The 26,392-nt window shown below is 48.1% G+C and overlaps 1 protein-coding gene across 1 annotated transcript in view; it reads left to right on the forward strand.

Annotated features, from left to right (window-relative positions):
* The window catches only part of LOC123484205 (slit homolog 3 protein-like), a 346,208-nt gene that overhangs the window by 209,271 nt on the left and 110,545 nt on the right, over positions 1-26,392 (forward strand). Inside the window, 4 exon segments of the mRNA XM_045214275.1 lie at positions 8,993-9,064; positions 12,893-13,056; positions 15,453-15,597; positions 23,550-23,621. Of these exon segments, the coding sequence (XP_045070210.1) occupies positions 8,993-9,064; positions 12,893-13,056; positions 15,453-15,597; positions 23,550-23,621 (453 nt within the window).

Below are 26,392 nucleotides of genomic sequence, written 5' to 3' on the forward strand. Positions count from 1 at the left end.
CACGCTAAGCAGAACAAAGACAAACATTTAGCTGAACCCTCCACGCTAAGCAGAACAAAGGCAAACATTTGGCTGAACCCTCCACGCTAAGCAGAACAAAGGCAAACATTTAGCTGAACCCTCCACGCTAAGCAGAACAAAGGCAAACATTTAGCTGAAAACTCCACGCTAAGCAGAACAAAGGCAAACATTTAGCTGAACCCTCCACGCTAAGCAGAACAAAGACAAACATTTAGCTGAACCCTCCACGCTAAGCAGAACAAAGACAAACATTTAGCCGAACCCTCCACGCTAAGCAGAACAAAGACAAACATTTAGCTGAACCCTCCACGCTAAGCAGAACAAAGGCAAACATTTCCATCCGTTTCGGATGGATTCCGTCACGCAGCAACAAGTAGTGGATGAGTTACGATGGCCTAATTTGTTTTGACATCAAGGACCCAAAACTCCAGGCTGGTTCTGTAAACTCCACGGCCGCCTCAACACTTCTTCTCCCGCGGCCTCGCCATTGGCTATTGCGTTGCCGCCTGGCCTGGTGGTGGTGAATTTTCCCAGTGTTCCATGGTGGAAATGTCACATCTCACAGGTAGGGAAGGAAGGCATCACGGGTCTCAGGAGAGGAGAGGAGAGCCACACACACAGACGGAACCTGCACATTGCATGGTTCAAACACTCAAGGCTTTATTAAAGCAGACCCTCTACACACACACTCCATCACACACTCCATCACACACTCCATCACACACTCCATCACACACACACACACACATACACACACACTCACATTGTCTATAGTGAGGGCTTAGTGAGGTGATGAAGATGAAGAGAGAGAGGGAATTCACTCTGGTCATCCCTGGGATGGAGCGGGACTCTTAAATCAGCCTCACTAAAGCCCCATTCCTCCCCCCTCCCTCCCCCTGCCTCCCCCCTCTCCCAGGTTCCATCTGTGTGTGTGGCTCTCCTCTCCTCTCCTGAGACCCGTGATGCCTTCCTTCCCTACCTGTGAGATGTGACATTTCCACCATGGAACACATGTGCTCACACACACTCACACACCCACAATGGCAGAGCAGTGTGCTGCTAATGCTGATTACACAGTCATGTCACATTGCATGTCTCTCAGGCTTTGATTTCAAGCCTCTGTGAGGCTCTGTGACAGAGTCAACTCCACTGAGCTGTATGCTCTCCTCCAGCCCTTCCCTCCCACTCACTCCCCCTGCCTCCCCTCTCTCCTCCAGCCCTTCCCTCCCACTCACTCCCCCTGCCTCCCCTCTCTCCTCCAGCCCTTCCCTCCCACTCACTCCCCCTGCCTCCCCTCTCTCCTCCAGCCCTTCCCTCCCACTCACTCCCCTGCCTCCCCTCTCTCCTCCAGCCCTTCCCTCCCACTCACTCCCCCTGCCTCCCCTCTCTCCTCCAGCCCTTCCCTCCCTCACTCCCCCCTGCCTCCCCTCTCTCCTCCAGCCCTTCCCTCCCTCTCACTCCCCCTGCCTCCCCTCTCTCCTCCAGCCCTTCCCTCCCACTCACTCCCCCTGCCTCCCCTCTCTCCTCCAGCCCTTCCCTCCCACTCACTCCCCCTGCCTCCCCTCTCTCCTCCAGCCCTTCCCTCCCACTCACTCCCCCTGCCTCCCCTCTCTCCTCCAGCCCCTTCCCTCCCACTCACTCCCCTGCCTCCCCTCTCTCCTCCAGCCCTTCCCTCCCACTCACTCCCCTGCCTCCCCTCTCTCCTCCAGCCCTTCCCTCCCACTCACTCCCCCTGCCTCCCCTCTCTCCTCCAGCCCTTCCCTCCCACTCACTCCCCCTGCCTCCCCTCTCTCCTCCAGCCCTTCCCTCCCACTCACTCCCCCCTGCCTCCCCTCTCTCCTCCAGCCTTTCCCTCCCACTCACTCCCCCTGCCTCCCCTCTCTCCTACAGCCCTTCCCTCCCACTCACTCCCCCTGCCTCCCTCTCTCCTCCAGCCCCTTCCCTCCCACTCACTCCCCCCTGCCTCCCCTCTCTCCTCCAGCCCTTCCCTCCCACTCACTCCCCCTGCCTCCCCTCTCTCCTCCAGCCCTTCCCTCCCACTCACTCCCCCTGCCTCCCCCTCTCTCCTCCAGCCCTTCCCTCCCACTCACTCCCCCCTGCCTCCCCTCTCTCCTCCAGCCCTTCCCTCCCACTCACTCCCCCTGCCTCCCCTCTCTCCTCCAGCCTTTCCCTCCCACTTACTCCCTGACTCCCCACTCTCCTCCATCCCCAGCCCTGTCTTACCCACCAGCCCGACCCTCCCCTCTCTGCTCTAGCCCCAGCCCTGTCTTACCCACCAGCCCGACCCTCCCCTCTCTGCTCTAGCCCCAGCCCTGTCTTACCCACCAGCCCGACCCTCCCCTCTCTGCTCTATCCCCAGCCCTGTCTTACCTACCAGCCCGACCCTCCCATTTCCACTGCAGCCCCAGCCCCCTCTCTGGTTTCAGCTGATCCCTGGCTCCAAGCAGTCTTCCCTCTATTAAAAGTGAAGTATCCAGGGGCCCTCTCCAAAAAGCCTTAATGAGGGTCTGTAGAGAGGCAGAGAGCACTCAAGAACTCAAAGTAGGCCTTTTTGCAACTGTGGGAAATCTGTTTGCATAGCAGAGAGCAAATCAAGAAATTGTACAGAAATGAAAATCTCAGTGCCCGTACCTTGGACAGAGCATGTCACTGTTTTAAGGAGAAGTGATGGGGCGGTTAATAGCAGAATAATTATATTGACCAGGACATCGATAGAACTGTAAATAAAATCATAAAGTAATATTGCTTCGCTACACAGTGAGTTATAACTGTGGATATACTATCGATCCCATTCCATTAAAGCACCATAATGGAGACAAATACATGCCATTGTCTTCCTGCAGTATTGTACTATGTCAGAGACATTCCCTGCTTTCATTAAGAAGCAGTGGTTCAGTAGTGTTTTATTCAGCGAAGACATACATGTAGCTCAAGCTAATTCATGCTGTGCAGATTCAAAGCAGGGAAAGAAAAAAACAATGCGTAAAAAGCTGAATAAAAGAGATTGGTACAAACAAACTGACTGCCTCTCTAAATGAGGACCTTGAGAGATGGAGAGAGAGAGAGAAAGAGAGAGAGAGAGAGAGAGAGAGAGAGAGAGAGAGAGAGAGAGAGAGAGAGAGAGAGAGAGAGAGAGAGCGTGCGAGAGAGAGAGAGAGAGAGAGAGAGAATGCGAGAGAGAGAGAGAGAGAGAGAGGTTGACGGCGAAGGCAGTGACTCTGCAGGCCCTCTGCAACAGACAACAGGAGATAGCATCTCCCTCATGGGCTTCTCTTAAAGACTCAGCTCATCACTGCCTGCCTGGCTGACTGGGGACAGAGAGAAAGAGGAGAGGTCCCATACAGCACTGCAGCACTATAAAGACTATACAACACACGACATGTCCCCCTGTGACAGACAGACACGCCATTACCCAGCCTGAGAGGCTAATGTCAGCTGTAACAGAGCAGGCCTTGGAATTGATCATATTTATCCATAAAGCCATTTTATAACGTTCTCCTATGAGATCTGAAGGTTAGTGGGTTTTAACTAGGCAGACAAAGATCTTGAAAGAGCCATTATGTGTGATTGAGAAACTGACACTGTAGTCTACATATTGGAGAAGTTCTATCATGGCTGTGTGATTACTGAAATCAAGACAAATTGCAAGGGGCCTCAGCAAATCCAATCTAATGTGAATCGTTTGGCAAAATGCCCTCTAGGACCAGACCGTTTAAAAAAACGACCATGTTGAAATATGGATGTAGCCAAGCGCCGCTAACTCCTTAGGGGTTTCTGTTTCCTCTTTATCATGACAGCTGTGTTTGTGTGTGTGTGTGCGTGCGTGTGTGTGTGTGTGTGTGTGTGCGTGTGTGCGTGTGTGCTCGTTTGTGTGTGTTTCCATCCCTCAGTACATTTCAGCCCCACCGAGGATGAAACAATCACACTATCTTTTGTTCTTTAGTCTGTTAACAGCAGGGGTGCGTGGATAAAATCACTGAGGAAGCCAAGCCAGGAAAAGAAAACCATATTACCACCTATGTGTTGTGATAGTTGCATTGTTTGCTCTATAACCTGTTAGTTCATATGCCATGACACCGTGATATATAGGCCTAAGGCCGAGACAATAAGAAGACACAGTGGCCAGAATAAATTCAAACACACATTTGTTTAATCACAAAACCGGAGAGCAACCTCTGTACAGTGAAGTCCACAAAGCATATTGCATGTAACAAACAGTTACATGATCTACAGCATGGTCAAGCAATGTAATGTTTCAGACTACTAAACAACTATTGATTTAGAACCACTGAGAGTTACCGCAAGTCTTAAAGAAAACAGGAGCTGCCTCCACTATTCCATTACCATTTCAACTACAACATGTCTGTGCGTGTGTGCGTGCGGTCGTGCAAGTTGACTCACCCTACGCCAATGCCATCTTCCTCTTTCATGTTGACAAAACGGTCTATCACTCTGTCATACTGTAAACGCTTTTATTTTTTGTTGTCCTAGGCTACCTGGCTCAAACGCTTGCTCACTAGCCTAACTTCCATTAATGGGCAACGTTAGCTAGTTAACATTAGCCTTCTATATCTAGCTACGTATTGAACTTCCATCCTCTCAAGCCACAGGCACAATGTATGAATTTGTGGTTGGATCAGAATCAGCAATATAATCATTGGCCCGTACAAAGAATTAAGTAAAACCACAAGTCCAAATCCCTGTCGCCATCCATGGTTAATTTAGAAAAGGGCCAATTTTAACTAGCTAGCAAGCTAGCCACCGGAGGACAACAACACATCAAGATACAACAATTCAAGTTGTTTCAGTCAATGACGTATTGCTCTCGATGTGATGTGATTGGAGTGAAGCCAAATCCAAACTGTCTTGGTGCACCAGGACCATTCACAGTTGAGCTCACTCAGTTTAGCTCAACGCTGATTGGCTATTATTTTATACTTTTTTTATCAAGGGAGGCCAAATGCTCTCTGACTTCTCTTGTATTCAATGCTACGGGCGGCAACAATGTCATACTCTTTTTGACCAGACAGAATCAGGTAGATGGCCTACACATACAGAGACAAAGGGCCGCTGATTCGCTCGCACAGATGCTTTCTCCGGTGAGATACATTCAGCCTCTTGCGAATTGAAGGAAAATGATGAAACACAGAGAGACGAAAGATACATTATTTTTTCTTTTTTTCTTTTTTTCTTGGTCAATTATTTGGGGATGCCTGGCTTCCCTTGGCATCCATGAATACACGCCACTGCCTGTTAATAACTTAATGTTCCACCAAGCTCCCTAGCACTCCTTGGAAAATCTATCTCTGCCCAGTGGGGGAAGGAGGAAAGAGGGAGAGATATGTGAGTGGCCGTCCTGTGCAGGGTAAATTTTCCACTGCAGATGGTTCAGTATAAAAGCATTTTCCTAGGGTGTTGCCCCCTTAGTCCCAGTATTACAGGGTTCTTCCAGGGTGTTGCCCCCTTAGTCCCAGTATTACAGGGTTTTACCAGGACGTTGCCCCCTTAGTCCCAGTATTACAGGGTTTTACCAGGACGTTGCCCCCTTAGTCCCAGTATTACAGGGGATTTCCAGGGTGTTGCCCCCTTAGTCCCAGTATTACAGGGTTTTTCCAGGACGTTGCCCCCTTAGTCCCAGAATTACAGGGTTTTCCCAGGGCGTTGCCCCCTTAGTCCCTGTATTACAGGGTTTTACCAGGGCGTTGCCCCCTTAGTCCCAGTATTACAGGGTTTTACCAGGGCGTTGCCCCCTTAGTCCCAGTATTACAGGGTTTTACCAGGGCGTTGCCCCTTTAGTCCCAGTATTACAGGGTTTTACCAGGGCGTTGCCCCTTTAGTCCAAGTATTACAGGGTTTTACCAGGGTGTTGCCCCCTTAGTCCCAGTATTACAGGGTTTTACCAGGGCGTTGCCCCCTTAGTCCCTGTATTACAGGGTTTTTCCAGGGCGTTGCCCCTTTAGTCCCAGTATTACAGGGTTTTACCAGGGTGTTGCCCCCTTAGTCCCAGTATTACAGGGTTTTACCAGGGCGTTGCCCCCTTAGTCCCTGTATTACAGGGTTTTACCAGGGCGTTGCCCCCTTAGTCCCAGTATTACAGGGTTTTACCAGGGCGTTGCCCCCTTAGTCCCAGTATTACAGGGTTTTACCAGGGCGTTGCCCCCTTAGTCCCAGTATTACAGGGTTTTACCAGGACGTTGCCCCTTTAGTCCCAGTATTACAGGGTTTTACCAGGGCGTTGCCCCCTTAGTCCCTTTATTACAGGGTTTTTCCAGTGTGTTGCCCCTTTAGTCCCAGTATTACAGGGTTTTACCAGGGCGTTGCCCCCTTAGTCCCAGTATTACAGGGTTTTACCAGGGCGTTGCCCCCTTAGTCCCAGTATTACAGGGTTTTACCAGGACGTTGCCCCCTTAGTCCCAGTATTACAGGGTTTTACCAGGACGTTGCCCCCTTAGTCCCAGTATTACAGGGTTTTACCAGGGCGTTGTCCCCTTAGTCCCTGTATTACAGGGTTTTACCAGGGCGTTGCCCCCTTAGTCCCAGTATTACAGGGTTTTACCAGGACGTTGCCCCTTTAGTCCCAGTATTACAGGGTTTTACATTACATTTACATTTTAGTCATTTAGCAGACGCTCTTATCCAGAGCGACTTACAGTTAGTGAATACATATTTTTTTTATACTGGCCCCCCGTGGGAATCGAACCCATAACCCTGGCGTTGCAAACGCCATGCTCTATCAACTGAGCTACATCCCTGCCGGCCATTCCCTCCCCTACCCTGGACGACGCTGGGCCAATTGTGCGCCGCCCATGAGTCTCCCGGTCGCGGCCGGCTGCGACAGAGCCTGGATTCGAACCAGGATCTCTAGTGGCACAGTTAGCACTGCGATGCAGTGCCTTAGACCACTGCGCCACTCAGGATGTTGCCCCCTTAGTCCCAGTATTACAGGGTTTTACCAGGACGTTGCCCCTTTAGTCCCAGTATTACAGGGTTTTACCAGGGCGTTGCCCCCTTAGTCCCAGTATTACAGGGTTTTTCCAGGGCGTTGACCCCTTAGTCCCAGTATTACAGGGTTTTACCAGGGCGTTGCCCCCTTAGTCCCAGTATTACAGGGTTTTACCAGGACGTTGCCCCCTTAGTCCCAGTATTACAGGGTTTTACCAGGACGTTGCCCCCTTAGTCCCAGTATTACAGGGTTTTACCAGGGCGTTGCCCCCTTAGTCCCAGTATTACAGGGTTTTACCAGGGCGTTGCCCCCTTAGTCCCTGTATTACAGGGTTTTACCAGGGCGTTGCCCCCTTAGTCCCAGTATTACAGGGTTTTACCAGGACGTTGCCCCTTTAGTCCCAGTATTACAGGGTTTTACCAGGCGTTGCCCCTTAGTCCCAGTATTACAGGGTTTTTCCAGGGCGTTGCCCCCTTAGTCCCAGTATTACAGGGGTTTTACCAGGGCGTTGCCCCCTTAGTCCCAGTATTACAGGGTTTTACCAGGGCGTTGCCCCCTTAGTCCCAGTATTACAGGGTTTTACCAGGACGTTGCCCCCTTAGTCCCAGTATTACAGGGTTTTACCAGGGCGTTGCCCCCTTAGTCCCAGTATTACAGGGTTTTACCAGGGTGTTGCCCCCTTAGTCCCAGCCAGACCCATCCCTGGCCCATTTCTCTCTCTCTCTTTCACAATCACTCTCTCTCGCTCTCTCCTCCGTCTCTGTCCCTCCCTCTCTCTCCTTCCCTCTCTCTCCTTCCCTCTCTCTCTCTCTCTTCTTCCGTCCCTCCATCTCTCCACTCTGGCAGAGACCCAACAGTAGTTCTAAGCCAGATAAGCCTCAGAGCCACAGTTGCCTTGACAATGGGGATAGAGTTACTCTCCTCACTAGAACTGTCGATTTGGTCAGCACTGACAAGGGTGATTCCGCCCCGTATATATAATTTAATTGTGGAATAGCAATCATTTTCATGCCATTTTGTTGCCTTTTCCCCCCTCGTTCTTAATAAAGTGTTCCCCCTGCTGATTGCTTCCAAAATAAATATTAAAACATAACTTAAAATTCCACAAGTATGTTTTATTTTAAGGGATTTTCCCGCTTTTTTTCATGCAGCCCTAGTTATTTTGCGAGCATTGCTGTTGCCTGGATGGTTCGAATTAAGTCTGATCACAGATATATTAAACCGAGCTGCGTTGTGGTCATATCCATCTTCCCCATCTCTCCTTTATGGGGCTATTCAGTTTGAATTAGCCTGTTACAATGAGAGTTCATACATGGCGTCACACCAGTGGCCGCTGCCTGGCACTCACACCACTTTCCTAAAACATGCATGAACTGTAAAACCAGCGGGTCAGTCCGTCCACTCAACATTGAGGATCTGCTGTGATCAGCACCATCTCTAGTCTGCCCTAATCCACTCATTATCTGTAATAGTACAGTAGGACCCCTGAACACAGTAAAATACTGTTTAAAATGACCCTCTGCTCCGCTCCGCTCCCTCTGCCGTCTTGCCGACAGGATTCATCACTTTATGTTTCTAACTACCGAACAGAGTGGGAACCATTAAAGTCCCAAATTGAGAAATAACAGGCACACATTTGGCCTTCCCGGAGAGGTGGTGCAGAGGGGATGGGGAGGTGGAAGGAGGTGGAGGGGGTTAGGTAGTGACGGAGGGGTGGGATGGCTATATTACAAGATTAAGTCAGCTAAGTAGCACTAATCACAGTTAAGAAAGGGAAGATAACTGCCGTCCGCAATTACTGCTGCCTTCTCCATCTCTCCCTCCCTCCCTCCCTCCCTCCCTGACCTTGTCCATTACTTGTGTTTTTTTCTCTTTCAATCAGTGTGTTTCTTTCTTAGTCCTCTGCCTTCTCTCAAAGGTCTTTTTCTGTTTTTCTACTTGTGAAACATACTTTTTCTACTTGTGAAACTAGAGTATTTGTGTATTATGGAATTTTTTTCTAAATGCACTGTCTCTTTTCTTTTGCAGTACCCTTAACAACAACAACATCACCCTCATCCCTCTGTCCAGCTTCAACCACATGCCCAAGCTGCGGACTCTGTGAGTATATGAGGATTATATGAGTCAACCAATGTGAAATGCCACCAAGGGGCTGAGTAGAAACAGGATCCATCTCAGAACATATCATTATTCCATAATGAGTGGTTACCTCTCCATTGTTTCATGCTTATAATCATTACGGCCCAATTAACGCCACAAGGCACAACTTTATGAGCTCTGACTTCCTACAAAAAAAACATGATGTTCCTTCTCACACCATGTGTAAACACACTGTTGTCATTGTTGTCAACAAACCCTGGCAACCCTGGCAACCCTTGTTGTTTGATGATTGATTGGGTGGGCCTCTCCGGTCGCCAGGGCGATGGCATGCCAGCTCACTGGAGTTCTTTACCAATAAACCTCCGGGGCAGTCTGAAGCCCCTGCTGAAAAAAACAGCATAGACCGGCATTGGCTGGTGACCAGCCTTTGTTGTGTTTTTGCTGGTGACCAGCCTTCGCTGTGTTTTTGCTGGTGACCGGCCTTCGTTGTGTTTTCACTGGTGACCAGCCTTCGCTGTGTTTTCGCTGGTGACCATCATTCGCTGTGTTTTCGCTGGTCACCAGCCTTTGCTGTGATTTTGCTGGTGACCAGCCTTCGTTTATTTCTTTGCTGGTGACCATCCTTCGCTGTGTTTTCGCTGGTGACCATCCTTCGCTGTGTTTTCGCTGGTGACCAGCCTTCGTTGTGTTTTCGCTGGTGACCATAATTCGCTGTGTTTTTGCTGGTGACCAGCCATCACTGTGATTTTGCTGGTGACCAGCCTTCGTTTATTTATTTGCTGGTGACCAGCCTTTACTGTATTTTCGCTGGTGAACAGCTTTTGCTGTGATTTCGCTGGTGACCATCCTTCACTGTGTATTCGCTGGTGACCAGCCTTCGTTGTGTTTTCGCTGGTGACTAGTCTTTGCTGTGATTTTGCTGGTGACCAGCCTTCGTTTATTTCTTTGCTGGTGACAAGCCTTCGCTATGTTTTCGCTGGTGACCAGCCTTCGCTGTGATTTTGCTGATGACCAGTCTTCGTTGATTTCTTTGCTGGTGACCATCCTTTGCTGTGTTTTGGACACATAATCTGGTCACCAGAATATGCAGGCCACATGCAAAACAAGCAGCAAGTCACATTATGCTGGCTTGCAAAGTGATGTCTAATTCCTTTTGCAATCCAGCCTGACTGGGGATATCCCAAAATGTTCCCTTGTATTCATCCACAATCTGCATTCAGAATGACTGCCAGGGTTAGAACGAGTGTCACCAGTGTCCAAAACACAGCGAAGGCTGGTCACCATCAAAAACACAGCGAAGGCTGGTCACCATCAAAAACACAGCGAAGGCTGGTCACCAGCAAAAACACAGAGAATGCTGGTCACCATCAAAAACACAGCGAAGGCTGGTCACTAGGGAAAACACAACAAAGGCTGGTCTGTCAGCATAACCAGCTTGACCAGCATGACCAGCATCTGACCAGCACTGACCAGCTTGACCAGCACAGACCAGCTTGACCAGCATAGACCAGCATGGACCAGCTTGAAATGTATGCTGATCTATGCTGGGTTTTTTCAGCAGGGGCGCAGACATTGTCTTTGTCTCCGTCCCCTGAGACCGGTGCATTCCTTTTGTACTGTACCCGCTCCACTTACACTGTGTCCCCGACCACAATCAATTTAAATCATTCCACAGTGCCCAACCTCGCCGGATGTTTCCATTCTGTGGCTGACCTTGTGTATTAGCAGTGGGCTCTGGGGTTATTATGACCATGTGATCTGAGTGTTTCACTGCTGAACGATCCAGTGACAACAGTAGACACAGGTCTGGTCTGGTTGGGCCTGGGTCTGGGGGTGCATACGTACAGACAGATAGACAGACCGACCTTGACACCCGGGGCTCATCTCAGATCCACAGTGTTTCAAGGGTCACAGTGACCCTGCGGTGTCCTCTCCCCCAGCTCCCCAGTCATCAGCTCTTTTTCTGCCTGCTGCCGGTACTCCTCTGGGGCCTGAGGTCTGGAGCCTCAGAGCTTTCCACTCCCCCTGCATTAGGACTACGCTACATGCTCCACGGCTCGGCAGTCTGCTCTGGAAAGCCTCCCATCCATCAGTCCCCTTAGACAGGCTTAGCCCCAGCCCCTTCACCTCCTCCTCGCCTCCCCAGGATTGAATTTGCTGATGCTGGGATGGCCAGCCTGCTGCTCCCTAGCCAGTATTGAATTATCGGAGCCGAGGCTCCCCCTACTCCCCCTGCTCCCAGTTCTTTTGTATTGCATTTTCTGGTTCTAATATACCTGAGATCTCTGTATTGAATTTGCTGCTCGTAAAAACAACTCATTACATAAAATGTTTAGAAATGTCTGTAATCCATTTAGCATGGGATGGGGGATGTAGAGATGGATGGAGGGATGGATGTAGGGATTGATGGAGGGATGGATGGAGGGATGGATGGATGGAGGGATGGATGGATGTAGGAATGGGATGGAGGCATGGATGGATGGATGGATGGATATAGGGATGGGATGGAGGCATGGATGGATAGAGGGATGGACGGATGGATGGATCGATGGATGTAGGGAATTGGATGGAGGCATGGATGGAGGGATGGACGGAGGAATGGATGGAGGGATGGATGGAGGGATGGATGGATGGAGGAATGGATGGAGGGATGGATGGAGGGATGGATGGAGGAATGGATGGAGGGATGGATGAAGGGTGGAAGGAGGGATGGATGGAGGGATGGATGGATGGAGGGTGGATGGCTCCAGGTTTCTGATTATATAGCTTGGCTTACCTAGCTCTGCCCTCTCTCGCTCTCTCTCTCTCTCTCTTCTCTCCCCCACACTCTCTTTACGAGCTTTGTCCAGCAGCCATTCAATTAGATCAAATGATATCACCCCATGGTGCTTTGCCATTCAATAACTCCAGACAAATAGAGTGTGAGGCCTCCTACTGCTAAAGGGGTAGCTAGTCATTTTCACAGTGTGTGTGGATCACTGGATGAGCTGAGTTGCCTTTTTGTGCAGGCTCTGAGGATGAACATGTGCACCTAGCTCACCACACACACACACAGCTGACCACAGAGTGGTGGTGTATGAACCCTATGCTCCGTCTCAGTGTGGAGCTCATCCCCTCCATCCGTCCATCTCTCTAATCCCACTGGTGTGTAATTCATCCGGAACAACGGGAGGCTATAAACTGGATTTATAATGGGAAGAGCTCCATTAAAACCACAGCCCACGCTGTTATCCTCAATGAGCAATTCCTGTCCCCTAACCGGATCACACCCCTATTTCATTTGCAGACTTTTTGAAAAGGGTATAGTGCCTTTTTGATTAGCTGACATTACATTTTCTCCCCCTCCCCCTCCCTCTATCCCTCTGTTTCCTCTCCCCTCAGCTCCTCTCCTCACCCAGTCGGGCTGAGAAAGCGAGACCATTCTTGTGTCTGCAGAAGGATACATATTAGTAGCTTTTATTTGGCAGTCTTGGTTATGACAACCACATCTCTGTCAAGGACAGAGGAGTCACAGAGTCATAAACACAGCTCTGCTACCATGAGTAAATGAGAACTCCTAACACGGTTCCATCTGCTAGGCAGCCTTAGACCTGAAGAAGGATAGAAGGTCCTTTTAATTGTAAACAATTTGGGAACATATATTTCAGTGAGTGGATTATTCTTTTCAGCCTTAGATTTTGTCATTTTTTTCATACATTATGGTATGCCACTGGCCATCGACTGTGGCACTGAACACTGTGGCTGTTCTTTTTCTCTCCTCCCTCCCTCTGCTGCCAACAACCCACACTGACTACTGCTGTTCCTCTCTCTCCCCTTCTCCCTCTGCAGGCGTCTACACTCTAACAACCTGCACTGCGACTGCCACCTGTCCTGGCTGTCCGACTGGCTGCGGCAAAGGCGTGGCCTAGCCCCCTTTACCCAGTGCATGGCCCCCGCCAACATGAGGGGCCTCAACATCCCTGATGTCCAGAAGAAAGACTTCACCTGCACAGGTACGCTAAAGCACCATGACAACACACTGTACTACAAACACAAAACAATGTACCTACTCATGTTATCTCCAAATGAATACAGTCTATTATGGATCAGATTGAAAAGCCACTGAATCCGTAGAATAGGTTGGTGTTCTTGTTTAATTTACTCCAGGATATCATTGGTAAAAGTGTTCACTTTTGGGCCTAATGAACAGCTCCCTCCCCCTCCCTGCAGCCATTAATCAGCTGATGAATCTCCAGCAGGCAGACGCAGCAGAAATACAGTTGTCTGCCTAAGAGGCAGCCCCGTAATTAACTTGCAAATGAAGACAATAACACAGTAGAGAGAGAGAGAGAAATAGAGAGAGAGAGAGAGAGAGAGGGAGAGAGAGAGAGAGAGAGAGAGAGAGAGAGACAGAGAGATTTTCCCTTTTGAACTTTAACTATTTGCACATCGTTGCATCACTGTCCAGTGCCTTGCAAAAGTATTCATCCCCCTTGGCATTTTTCCTATTTTGTTGCATTACAACCTGTAATTTAAATGTTTTTTTATTTGGATTTCATGTAATGGACATACACAAAATATACCAAATTGGTGAAGTGAAATGAAAAAAATTACTTTTGTCACATGATCTGTCACATGATCTCAGTATATATACATCTGTTCTGAAAGGCCCCAGAGTCTGCAACACCACTAAGCAAGGGGCACCACTAAAGCAAGCGGCACCATGAAGACCAAGGAGCTCTACAAACAGGTCAGGGACAAAGTTGTGGAGAAGTACAGATCAGGGTTGGGTTATAAAAAAATATCTGAAACTTTGAACATCCCATGGAGCACCATTAAATCCATTATTAAAAAATGGAAAGAATATGGCACCACAACAAACCTGCCAAGAGAGGGCCGCCCACCAAAAATCACGGGCCAGGCAAGGAGGGCATTAATCAGAGAGGCAACAAAGAGACCAAAGATAACCCTGAAGGAGCTGCAAAGCTCCACAGCGGAGATTGGAGTATCTGTCCACAGGACCACTTTAAGCCGTACACTCCACAGAGCTGGGCTTTACGGAAGAGTGGCCAGAAAAAAGCCATTGCTTAAATTTTTTTATAAGCAAACACGTTTGGTGTTTGCCAGAAGCCATGTGGAAGAAGGTACTCTGGTTAGATGAGACTAAAATTGAGCTTTTTGGCCATCAAGGAAAACGTCTGGCGCAAACCCAACAACTCTCATCACCCCGAGAACACCATCCCCACAGTGAAGTGTGGTGGTGGCAGCATTATGCTGTGGGGATGTTTTTCATTGGCAGGGACTGGGAAACTGGTCAGAATTTAAGGAATGATGGATGGCGCTAAATACAGGGAAATTCTTGAGGGAAACCCGTTTCAGTCTTCCAGAGATTTGAGACTGGGACGGAGGTTCACCTTCCAGCAGGACAATGACCCTACGCATACTGCTAAAGCAACACTCGAGTGGTTTAAGGGGAAACATTTAAATGTCTTGGAATGGCCTAGTCAAAGCCCAGACCTCAATCAAATTGAGAATCTGTGGTATGACTTAAAGATTGCTGTACACCAGTGGAACTCATCCAACTTGAAGGAGCTGGAGCAGTTTTGCCTTGAAGAATGGGCAAAAATCCAAGTGACTAGATGTGCCAAGCTTTAGAGACATACCCCAAGAGACTTGCAGCTGTAATTGCTGCAAAAGGTGGCTCTACAAAGTATTGACTTTGGTGGGGGGGGTGAATAGTTATGCACACTCAAGTTTTCTGTTTTTTTGTCTTATTTCTTATTTGTTTCACAATAACAAATATTTTGCATCTTCAAAGTGGTAGGCATGTTGTGTAAATCAAATGATACAAACCCCCCAAAAATCAATTTTAATTCCAAGTTGTAAGGCAACAAAATAGGAAAAATGCCAAGGCGGGTGAATACTTTCGCAAACCACTGTTTAATAGCCATAATATGACATTTAAAAAGTCTCTATTCCTTTGGAACTTTTGTGAGTGTAATGTTTACTGTTCATTTTAAATTGTTTATTTCACTTTTGTTTATTATCTATTTCACTTGCTTTGGCAATGTAAACATATGTTTCCCATGCCAATAAAGCCCTTTGAATTGAGTTGAATTGAGAGAGAGAAAGAGTGAGAGAGAGAGAGAGGGAGCCCCTGTGCTGGTAAAAATCTGTCCCTCTCTCTCTCTCTCTCTCTCGCTCTCTCTCTCGCACTTTCTGTCTCTCTCCATCTTTCTCGCTCTCCCGCTCCCTCTTTCTCTCTCTCACTCTCCCTCTCGCTCTCTATCTCCCTCTCTCTCTTTTCTCTCTCTCTCTCTCCCTCTCACTCTCTCTCCCTCTCTCACTCTCTTGCTCTCCCTCTCTATCTCCCTCTCTCTCGCTGTTTCTCGCTCTCTCTCTCTCTCAGGCCCAGCTCAGGCGGAGCCTCGTAACTGTATTCCCCAAACATCAGTGTGTCCGGCCTCTTGCACCTGCAACAACAACATCGTGGACTGTCGCCGCAAGGGCCTCACGGAGATCCCTGCCAACCTACCAGAGGGCATCGTAGAGATGTGAGTGGACTAACTTTACTCCACAATGCTTTTTAACAATCACTACCTCTTTTACTAATGTATATCCCTCGTTGCCTTAATTAATGGTATACTCAGAACGTTGTGTAGTTCATATGGAAACATCTTGTTTTTGTACAAAACGTAGAGTACAAAACACACGGGTCTTTTTGTTTTTGTACAAACCATCCTGTGTGTTTATTACCTACCTGCTCCTGTAATGGAACAAACCACATTAGCTAACAGGCTCATTACTGCTGGTCCTGGTGCCTGGTGTCTGTCTCTACTCTGTACTGACTGAGACATACACATCCTCTCCTATCCTCTGGGCTGGCTGGCTGGCTGGCTGACTGGCTGGCTGGCTGGCTGGCTGGCTGACTGGCTGGCAGATTGAGTGGCTGACTGACTGACTGTCTGGCTGACTGGCTGGTTAACTGACTGGCTGACTGGCTGACTGGCTGGCTGACTGGCTGACTGGCTGACTGGCTGGCTGACTGGCTGACTGGCTGACTGTCTGGCTGACTGGCTGGTTAACTGACTGGCTGACTGGCTGACTGGCTGACTGGCTGACTGGCTGGCTGACTGGCTGACTGGCTGGCTGGCTGACTGGCTGACTGGCCGACTGGCTGGCTGACTGGCTGGCAGATTGAGTGGCTGACTGACTGACTGTCTGGCTGACTGGCTGGCTAACTGACTGGCTGACTGGCTGACTGGCTGGCTGACTGACTGGCTGACTGGCTGGCTGACTGACTGACTGTCTGGCTGACTGGCTGGTTAACTGACTGGCTGACTGGCTGACTGGCTGGCTGGCTGACTGGCTGACTGACTGGCTGACTGGATGGCTGGCTGACTCGCTGACTGGCTGGCTGACTGGCTGGCTGGCTGGCTGGCTGGCTGGCTGGCTGGCTGGCTGACTGGCTGGCTGGCTGACTGGCTGACTGGCTGACTGGCTGACTGACTGGCTGGCTGGCTGACTGGCTGGCTGACTCGCTGACTGGCTGGCTGGCTGACTGGCTGGCTGGCTGGCTGGCTGGCTGACTGGCTGGCTGGCTGGCTGACTGGCTGACTGGCTGACTGGCTGACTGGCTGACTGAATGGCTGACTGGCTGAAACACAGGTGGACTCCTCACCTATGGATCTGCTCTTTCTCTGCCTTCCCCATCTCAGGGCTCAGTCTCAGCTAGGCAGCTCTCTGCACCCCATGGGGCCTTGTTAGTGGCTTGACTTACTGAGATAAGGTGCAGATTTTCTATGACCCAACCACCCTTGTTTGGGGGGGATGTGTGTGTGTGTGTCCGTGCGGCGTGTATGTCTGCTGCCTCATACCACAGCCTGATTGGATTTCCGCTCTACTTTGGAGCGTGTCCATATCTTCTCAGTCAGGATATTTGATATACATATCGATCGCTCCCACTCTTGTTTGCGCTAAAGGACAGGTGGGTAATTGCTCTGATATGTACCGTTTCTACACCGCTGTTGTTATGCCAATAGTGTATGACCTTGAATAACAAATGGATATGTTAAGGTAGGAAGGTAGGATACATTACTCCAGCGCTTTCTATAGCCAGAAACTATATACCACTAATGAAATTATGTATTGTCAGGACTTTGCTGGGGTCCGATAGTCATTTCTCTAAGAATTGTTTTTACGTTCCTCTGCCAGGTTGGAATTACTGTTACACCCACCGCACATGAACAACAGCCAAAACAATATCCACTCAATCTGTAGTTTAGGAATCAGAGTAAATAGATCCCTCAGAGCAGAGTCTGTATTGTATAAGTCTCTGTATAAGCTTTCCCTGTTCGTGCCTAAATATACACTGAGTATACCAAACATTAGGAACACCTTCCTAATATTGAGTTGTAGCCCAACTTTTCCCACATTTTTGTTACGGTACTGCATTCTTCTAAAACAAAATCCTCATCAATCTACACACAATACCCCATAATGACAAAGCAAAAACAGGTTATTAGAACTTTTTGCAACAAAAAAAATAATAATAAACAGAATTATCACTTTAACATAAGTATTCAGACCCTTTACTCAGTACTTTGTTGAAGCGCCTTTGGCGGCGATGACAGCCTTGAGTCTTCTTGGGTATGACGCTACAAGCTTGGCACACCTGTATTTGGGGAGTTTCTCCCATTCTTCTCTGTAGATCCTTTCAAGCTTTGTCAGGAAGGGTCGCTGCACAGCTATTTTCAGTTCTCTCCAGAGATATATAGACAGGTGTGTGCCTTTCCAAATCATGTCCAATCAATTGAATTTACCACTGGTGGTCTCCAATCAAGTTGCATAAACATCTCAAGGATGATCAATGGAAACATAATGCACCTGAGCTCAATTTCGTGTCTCATAGCAAAGGGTCTGAATACTTCTGTAAATAAGGTATTTCTGTTTTTTATTTTTAATACATTTGCAAAAAAATCTCAACCTTTTTTCGCATTGTCATTTACATTTACATTACATTTACGTCATTTAGCAGACGCTCTTATCCAGAGCGACTTACAAATTGGTGCATTCACCTTATAGCCAGTGGGATAACCACTTTACAATATGTTATTTTTCCTTTCTTTCTTTCTTTGGGGTGGGGTAAGGGGGGGTAGAAGGATTACTTTATCCTATCCCAGGTCTTCCTTAAAGAGGTGGGGTTTCAAATGTCTCCGGAAGGTGGTGAGTGACTCCGCTGTCCTGGCGTCGTGAGGGAGCTTGTTCCACCATTGGTGTGCCAGAGCAGCGAACAGTTTTGACTGGGCTGAGCGGGAACTGTGCTTCAGCAGAGGTAGGGGAGCCAGCAGGCCAGAGGTGGATGAACGCAATGCCCTCGTTTGGGTGTAGGGACTGATCAGAGCCTGAAGGTACGGCGGTGCCGTTCCCCTCACAGCTCCGTAGGCAAGCACCATGGTCTTGTAGCAGATGCAAGCTTCAACTGGAAGCCAGTGGAGTGTGCGGAGGAGCGGGGTGACGTGAGAGAACTTGGGAAGGTTGAACACCAGACGGGCTGCGGCATTCTGGATGAGTTGTAGGGGTTTAATGGCACAGGCAGGGAGCCCAGCCAACAGCGAGTTGCAGTAATCCAGACGGGAGATGACAAGTGCCTGGATTAGGACCTGTGCCGCTTCCTGTGTAAGGCAGGGTCGTACTCTCCGAATGTTGTAGAGCATGAACCTACAGGATCGGGTCACCGCCTTGATGTTAGCGGAGAACGACAGGGTGTTGTCCAGGGTCACACCAAGGCTCTTCGCACTCTGGGAGGAGGACACAACGGAGTTGTCAACCATGATGGCGAGATCATGGAACGGGCAGTCCTTCCCGGGAGGAAGAGCAGCTCCGTCTTGCCAAGGTTCAGCTTGAGGTGGTGATCCGTCATCCATACTGATATGTCTGCCAGACATGCAGAGATGCGATTCGCCACCTGGTTATCAGAAGGGGGAAAGGAGAAGATTAGTTGTGTGTCGTCTGCGTAGCAATGATAGGAGAGGCCATGTGAGGATATGACAGAGCCAAGTGACTTGGTGTATAGCGAGAATAGGGAGAGGGCCTAGAACTGAGCCCTGGGGGACACCAGTGGTGAGAGCACGTGGTGCGGAGACAGCTTCTCGCCACGCCACTTGGTAGGAGAGACCGGTCATGTAGGGGCGCAATCCAAGAGTGAGCCGCGCCGGAGATGCCCAGCTCGGAGAGGGTGGAGAGGAGGATCTGATGGTTCACAGTATCAAAGGCAGCAGACAGGTCTAGAAGGACAAGAGCAGAGGAGAGAGAGTTAGCTTTAGCAGTGCGGAGAGCCTCCGTGACACAGAGAAGAGCAGTCTCAGTTGAATGACCAGTCTTGAAACCTGACTGGTTTGGATCAAGAAGGTCATTCTGAGAGAGATAGCAAGAGAGTTGGCTAAAGACGGCACGCTCAATAGTTTTGGAGAGAAAAGAAAGAAGGGATACTGGTCTGTAGTTGTTGACATCAGAGGGATCGAGTGTTGGTTTTTTGAGAAGGTGTGCAACTCTCGCTCTTTTGAAGACGGAAGGGACATAGCCAGCGGTCAAGGATGAGTTGATCAGCGAGGTGAGGTAAGGGAGAAGGTCACCGGAGATGGTCTGGAGAAGAGAGGAGGGGATAGGGTCAAGCGGGCAGGGTGTTGGGCGGCCGGCCGTCACAAGTCGCAAGATTTTATCTGGAGAGAGAGGGGAGAAATAAGTCAATGCATAGGGTAGGGCAGTGTGAGCAGGGCCAGCAGTGTCATTTGACTTAACAAACGAGGATCGGATGTCGTCAACCTTCTTTTCAAAATGGTTGACGAAGTCATCCACAGAGAGGGGGGGAGGCTTCAGCAGGGAGGAAAAGGTGGCAAAGAGCTTCCTAGGGTTAGAGGCAGATGCTTGGAATGTAGAGTGGTAGAAAGTGGCCTTAGCAGCAGAAACAGATGGAGAAAATGTAGAGAGGAGGGAGTGAAAAGATGCCAGGTCCGCAGGGAGTCTAGTTTTCCTCCATTTCCGCTCGGCTGCCCGGAGCCCTGTTCTGTGAGCTCGCAATGAGTCATCAAGCCACGGAGCTGGAGGGGAGGACCGAGCCGGCCGGGAGGATAGGGGACATAGAGAGTCAAAGGATGCAGAAAGGGAGGAGAGAGGAGGGTTGAGGAGGCAGAATCAGGAGATTGGAGGGAGAAGGATTGAGCAGAGGGAAGAGATGATAGGATGGAAGAGGCGAGAGTAGCGGGAGAGAGAGAGGCGAAGGTTGCGACGGCGCATTACCATCTGAGTAGGGGCAGAGTGAGTAGTGTTGGAGGAGAGCGAGAGAGAAAAGGATACAAAGTAGTGGTCGGAGACATGGAGGGGAGTTGCAGTGAGATTAGTAGAAGAACAGCATCTAGTAAAGATGAGGTCAAGTGTATTGCCTGCCTTGTGAGTAGGGGGGGATGGTGAGAGGGTGAGGTCAAAAGAGGAGAGGAGTGGAAAGAAGGAGGCAGAGAGAAATTAGTCAAAGGTAGACGTAGGGAGGTTGAAGTCCCCCAGAACTGTGAGGGGTGAGCCATCCTCAGGAAAGGAACTTATCAAGGCGTCAAGCTCATTGATGAACTCTCCAAGGGAACCTGGAGGGCGATAGATGACAAGGATATTAAGCTTAAATGGGCTAGTGACTGTGACAGCATGGAATTCAAATGAGGAGATAGACAGATGGGTCAGGGGAAAAATAGAGAATGTCCATTTGGGAGAGATGAGGATTCCTGTGCCACCATCCCGCTGACCAGATGCTCTCGGGGTATGCGAGAACACATGGTCAGACGAGGAGAGAGCAGTAGGAGTAGCAGTGTTTTCAGTGGTAATCCATGTTTCCGTCAGCGCCAAGAAGTCGAGGGACTGGAGGGTAGCATAGGCTGAGATGAACTCTGCCTTGTTGGCAGCAGAACGGCAGTTCCAGAGGCTGCCTGAGACCTAGAACTCCACGTGGGTGGTGCGTGCAGGGACCACCAGGTTAGAGAGGCAGCAGCCACGCGGTGTGAGGCGTTTGTATAGCCTGTGCGGAGAGGAGAGAACAGGGATATGCAGAGGCATAGTTGACAGGCTGCAGAAAATGGCTACAATAATGCAAAGGAGATCGGAATGAAATGAACTAAACATCTGGGAAAGGAGAGAGCGGGGCCTCCCTCACCACAACACCCAAATATAACTCTCCCAACTTCCACCTCAGAAACTATAATTGTTGTAAACTACAGCGGTTCAATGTTTTCTAGGAATAGACTCACTTAGTTTATTCAGCTAGCTAACTAGGTACAGTATTCTTCCGTGAAAATCGTCCAGGGCACCTAGTCATAAGACGCCACAGCCAGCTAGCATGCCGGACTCCAACAACACGGTTTAGCACCAATACTCGGCCACAACAAACCACCAGTGTGTCAACATGCCAAGCAGATCTTTCGTGTCCGTGTCTAACGTTGTGTGTTAGTCCCGACAGCTTGAGCGAGTCCGTCGTCAACTTATTCAGCCAGTTAGTTAGCTAGAATAGTTAGCATACTAGCTAGCCATTGCTTTCAGACAAAGAAGAAACCCCTCCTTTCACGGCACGAACACACAGAGAGAGCAAAACTAACGTTAACTAGTCACCCATGTCCCGAATTCCTTGAACGACTCTAGCTACCAATATGTAAAAATAAAACACAAATGTAGGTTATGACTTACCCCTAGCAGCTACTGTTAGCTAGCCAAGTGCAAAGCTAGCAACTGAATTGACTCAGCCAGTTTGCGTCTGTTCGCCAGGTCGTTCCAGCTATTGTTTACTAGTTGCTATCCAGGTAGCAACAAGCTAGCTAAATTTCAAGCACAGTAGCCACTTACTACCTAACGTTAACGTTTCAGACAATGAGGTTAGAAAACAGCTGAATGGTAGGCAAATATTGTATGTAATTATTGTAGGCAGCCAGCTGGCGTAATTACAGGCACTCTCAGGCATGAAACAACTATACCGTTGCTAATAGTTGCCAGTAGCTACCCGCTAGGTAGTGGATTAGCCAGCTAGCTTCGTGCTACACCGGGCTCAGCCGAATACAATACTAACCTACAATAATTACATACAACAACCCACAATAACTACCTACAATACCTAACTACAATACCTAACTACAATCTAAATACATAGTTTAAGCCTTACTCGACAAAGCCCAAACTATGTATAAAGCCAAGCTTACCCGACGACCTCACCCGACAACCTCCTCAAAGCCAGTGGTCATTATGGGGTATTATGTGTAGATTGATGAGAAAAAAAAATACATTTAATCAATTTTAGAATAAGGCTGTAACGTAACAAAGTGTGGGAAAAGTAAAGGGGTTTTAATACTTTCCGAATGCACTGTTTATGCAATCATTATCCTCCTTTAGAGTCATTCCCTTACTAGGACCCATTAGGAGACACACCAGAGTAGGGCTGGGACCATACCAGTATCGCAATACTCCTTAGTATAGTGGCAAGGAAACCAATCACAAAGCAGATTTCACTTCTTTAGGACAACAGCTCTAATGTTGGAAACAAACATCATTATGTTGTCATCCAGAGTCACATCTATTTATTTTCCAAGCTACTGTATATCACATAATATTTTACATACAGCAGGTTTTTAAAGCACCAAAGAGTTTGATCTGCTTCGTGTTTTCAATTTTGCCATAAAAGAAATATTGCGACACTGGTATCATCACAGCCCTACTGCAGAGTGGACCCAGATAGATGGTGGTGTAGTGAGGTAGGGGGACAGGGGCTGGGATTGGGAGCTATGGGAGAGTGGAGAGGAGGACTGAGGGGCTGCAGGGGGTAGCAAAGGGGACAGGCACAGGGGACAGAGGGGTGGGACTCAGAGATATGGTGGAGGGGGAGTGGGGAGAGGAGTGGGGGGCTGCAGCAGGCCCAGTAGCTCTGTGGCCCTGGATCCCTGTTTGGCCATAGTACTGAGTGGCCTTGCACTGCTACCCAGCCCTTCCCCAGATTCCAATACAGACACACAACACAGCAGCCCACCCCATCCTCCATCTCCCAGACAACACAGCCCACTGGGCCAGGAGAAGGAGGCGGAGGAGGAGGTGGAGGAGCAGTAGAAGGAGGCCATGGACATGAACAGACACTCAGACACTGAGACACTCAGACACTCAGAGACTCAGACACTTAGACAGACTTTCTCCCTTAAGAGTCATACTATTTATGTATCTGAAAGACCAGGATAACTGAGAATGTATTTAGCCCTGAAGTAACCTGCTGTTATCTCTCTCTCTCTCTCTCTCTCTCTCTCTCTCTCTCTCTCTCTCTCTCTCTCTCTCTCTCTCTCGCTCTCTCTCTCTCTCTCTCTTGCTCGGTCTGTCTCTCTCTTTCGGTCTCTTTCTCTTTCTCTCTCTGTCTCGCTATGTCTCTATCTGTCTCTCTCTCTTTCTCTGTCTGTCTCTCTCTCTCTCCCTCTCCCTCTCTCTCCCTACCCATCAGTCGTCTGGAGCAGAACCTGATCAAGAGCATCCCTGCTGGAGCCTTCTCTCCATACAAGAAACTCAAGAGGATGTGAGTCTATCTGTTATATATTCAATTCAATTCAATTGAAAGGGCTTTATTGGCATGAGAAACATATGTTTACATTGCCAAAGCAAATGGAATAGACAATAAACAAAAGGGAATTAAACAAGGGAAATAAACAATCAGTAAACATTAGAATATAGACATTTCAAATGTTATATTATTGGCTATGTACAGTGTTGTAACAATGTGCAAATAGTTGAAGTATGAAAGGGAAAATAAATAAACAGATAAATATAGATTGTATTTACAATGTTGTTTGTGCTCCACTGATTGCCCTTTTCTCATGGCAACGGGCCACAAATCTTGCAGCTGTGATTGCACATTGCGGTATTTCGCCTAACAGATATGGGAGTTTATCTATGTTTGATTTGTTTTCTAATTATTTGTGGGTCTGTGTGATCTGTGGGAAATATGTGTCTCTAATGTGGTCATACATTTGGCAGGAGGTTAGGAAGTGTAGCTCAGTTTCCACCTCATTTTGTGGGCAGTGGGCACATGGCCTGTCTTCTCTCAAGAGCCAGGTCTGCCTATGGCAGCCTCTCTCAATAGCAAGGCTATAAGCACTGAGTACATAGTCTGTACATAGTCAAGGATTTTCTTAATTTGGGGTCAGTCACAGTGGTCAGGTATTCTGCCACTATATACTCTCTGTTTAGGTCCAGATAGCATTCCAATTTGCTCAGTTTTTTGGTTCTTTCCATTGTGTCAAATAGTTATCTTTTTGCTTTCTCATAATTTAGTTGGGTCTACATGTGTTTCTGTCCTGGGGCTCTGTTGTGTCTCTTTGTGTTTGTGAACAGAACCCCAGAACCAGCTGGCTGAGAGCACTCTTCTCTAGGTTCATCTCTCTGTAGGTGAGGGCTTTGTGGTGGAATGTGTGGGCATCACTTCCTTTTAGGTGCTTGTAAAATGTAACAACTATTTTCTGGATTTTGATAACTAGCGGGTATAGTCCTAATTCTGCTCTGCATGCATTGTTTGGGGTTTTGCATTGTACACTAAGAATATTTTTGCAGAATTCTGAATGTGGAGTCTCAATTGGGTGTTTGCCCCATTTTCTGAATTCTTGGTTGCTGAGTGGACCCCATTATGTTCTTTTTGATGGCATAGTAGGCCCTTCTTGCCTTGTCTCTTCGATTGTTCACAGCTTTGTGGAAATTACCTGTGGTGCTGATGTTTAGGCTGAGGTAGGTATAATTACTTGTGTGCTCTAGGGCAATGGTGTCTAGATAGAATTTGTATTTGTTGTCTTGGCTACTGGACCTTTTTTGGAACACCATTATTTTTGTCTTACTGAGATTTACTGTCTGGGCCCAGGTCTGGCAGTGTCACGCCCTGGCCTATATAACTCTAGCTAGTTTGGTCAGGGTGTGAATATCTATGTTTGTATTTCTATGTTTGGCCGGGTGTGGTTCCCAATCAGAGGCAGCTGTCGCTCGTTGTCTCTGATTGGGGTTCATACTTAGGCAGCCAGTTTTCCTGCCTGTGTTGTGGGTTTTTGTTTTGTGCTCGGTGAGTTTGGCTTGTGTGTCTAGCCTTCCGACGTCACGTTTTGTTGTTTTGTATGTTTACTCAGTTTAAATAAACATGTATGAATATCACGCTGCGCCTTGGTCCGTCCCGTTCATCAACGAGCGTGACAGACAGAATCTGTGCAGAAGATATATATGCTGCTGTAAACCCTTCTTGGCTGGGGACAGAAGCACCAGATAATCTGCAAACAGTAGACATTTGAGTCCAGTAGGGTGAGGCCGCCTGCTGCAGACTGTTCTAGTGCCCTCGCCAATACATGGATATATATATGTTGAAGAGGGTGGGGCTCAAGCTGCATCCCTGTCTCACCCCATGACCATCTGTGTGTTTATTGCCAATTTTAACTGCACAGTTGTTGTTTGTGTACATTGATTTTATAATGTCATATGCTTTCCCCCAAACACCGCTTTCCATCAATTTGTATAGCAGACCCTCATGCCAAATCAACAAAGCATGAGAAGACTTTGCTTTTGTTTTGTTTTGTTTGTTTGTTTGTTTGTAAATAAGGGTGTGCAGGGTGAATATGTGGTCTGCAATATGGTATTTTGGTGAGAAGTCCATTTGAATTTGCTCAGGAAATTGTTTTCACTGAGAAAATGTTGGAGTCTGCTGAAACTGCAGAGGAATTTTCAGAGATTGCTGCTGACGCATATTCCACTGTAATTATTGGGGTGAAATTTGTCTCCACTTTTGTGGATTGGGGTGATCAGTCCTTGGTTCCAAATATTGGGGAAGATGCCAGAGCTGAGGATTATGTAAAAGAGTTTAAGTATAGCCATTTGGAATTGGTGGTCTGTATATTTTATCATTTAATTGAGGATACCATTAACACCACAGGCCTTTTTGGGTTGGAGGGTTTGTATTTTATCCTGTAGCTCATGAAAAGTAATTAGAGAATCCGGTGGGTTCTGGTAGTCTTTAATAGTTGATTCCAAGATTTGTATTTGATCATGTACAGTACCAGTCAAAGGTTTGGACACACCTACTCATTCAAGGGTTTTTCTTTATTTTTACTATTTTCTACATTGTAGAATAATAGTGAAGACATCAAAACTATGAAATAACACATATGGAATCATGTAGTAACCAGATAAGTGTTAAACAAATCAAAACATATTTTATATTTTAAATAATTCAAAGTAGCCACCCTTTGCCTTGATGACAGCTTTGCACACTCTTGGCATTCTCTCAGCCAGCTTCATGAGGTAGTCACCTGGAAGGCT

The sequence above is a fragment of the Coregonus clupeaformis genome, unplaced genomic scaffold (genome assembly GCF_020615455.1).
Source record: "Coregonus clupeaformis isolate EN_2021a unplaced genomic scaffold, ASM2061545v1 scaf0229, whole genome shotgun sequence".
In the NCBI taxonomy this organism is placed as follows: Eukaryota; Metazoa; Chordata; class Actinopteri; order Salmoniformes; family Salmonidae; genus Coregonus; species Coregonus clupeaformis.